At 43.9% G+C, this 903-nt stretch overlaps 1 protein-coding gene across 1 annotated transcript; it reads left to right on the forward strand.

Moving 5' to 3' along the window:
- Positions 1-124: 124 nt before the first annotated feature.
- On the forward strand, positions 125-897 carry LOC107580069 (gastrula zinc finger protein XlCGF57.1-like; the record flags this gene model as incomplete). Its single annotated transcript, XM_016265816.1, has 1 exon — positions 125-897. A coding segment is annotated over one exon (625 nt), but the record flags the coding sequence as incomplete, so codon positions are not given.
- Positions 898-903: the final 6 nt, after the last annotated feature.

Genomic DNA, 903 nt, shown 5'->3' on the forward strand with positions numbered 1-903 from the left:
CTGGAGGTCTGTGGTGTTATTGTAAGTGGCAGTCTGCTTAAACATTCCAGTCAGTGGTGTTAAAACAGTCTTGAAGAGCCTGTGAAAAATCCACACAGACTAAAACGGCTTCTATATGAAAAAGAGCTCAGAAAACCAAATCTCACAGCTCTTTCACCTGCCATCAGTGTGGAAAGAGCTTTGCTCAACAAGGAACCATCAAAAGGCACATGAGAACTCACTCGGGAGAGAAGCCATTCACCTGCCAACAGTGTGGAAAGAGCTTTGCTCAAGAAGGAGCCCTCAAAAGGCACACGAGAACTCACTCGGGAGAGAAGCCTTACACCTGCCAACAGTGTGGAAAGAGTTTCACTCAAAAAGCAAGCCTTCAAGGTCACATGAGAACTCACTCGGGAGAGAAGCCATTCACCTGCCAACAGTGTGGAAAGAGTTTTACACGGAAAAGCAGCCTTCGATCTCACATGAACATTCACACAGAAGTGAAGCCTTATACATGCGAACAGTGTGGAAAGAGTTTCACTCAAAAAGCAAACCTTCAAGATCACATGAGAACTCACTCGGGAGAGAAACCTTACACTTGCCATCAGTGTGGAAAGAGTTTTACACAGAAAAGCAGCCTTCAATCTCACATGAACATTCACACTGGAGTGAAGCCTTATACATGCGAACAGTGTGGAAAGAGTTTCCCTGCAAAACAAAACCTTAAAGTTCACATGAGAGTTCACACTGGAGAGAAGCCTTACTTCTAAAGAGTTTCTCAAATGCATACTCCCGTAATTACCACATGAAAATTCACACTAGACAGAATGTGTTCACGTGATCTTTGCAGAAAGAGCCTCGCAACAGAATTTAGCCTCAAGTGTCACAAGATGATTCACACTGGAAAGAAACCCTTCAAATGTG

The sequence above is a fragment of the Sinocyclocheilus grahami genome, unplaced genomic scaffold, assembly GCF_001515645.1.
Source record: "Sinocyclocheilus grahami isolate Dianchi unplaced genomic scaffold, SAMN03320097.WGS_v1.1 scaffold24266.1, whole genome shotgun sequence".
Taxonomy (NCBI): domain Eukaryota; kingdom Metazoa; phylum Chordata; class Actinopteri; order Cypriniformes; family Cyprinidae; genus Sinocyclocheilus; species Sinocyclocheilus grahami.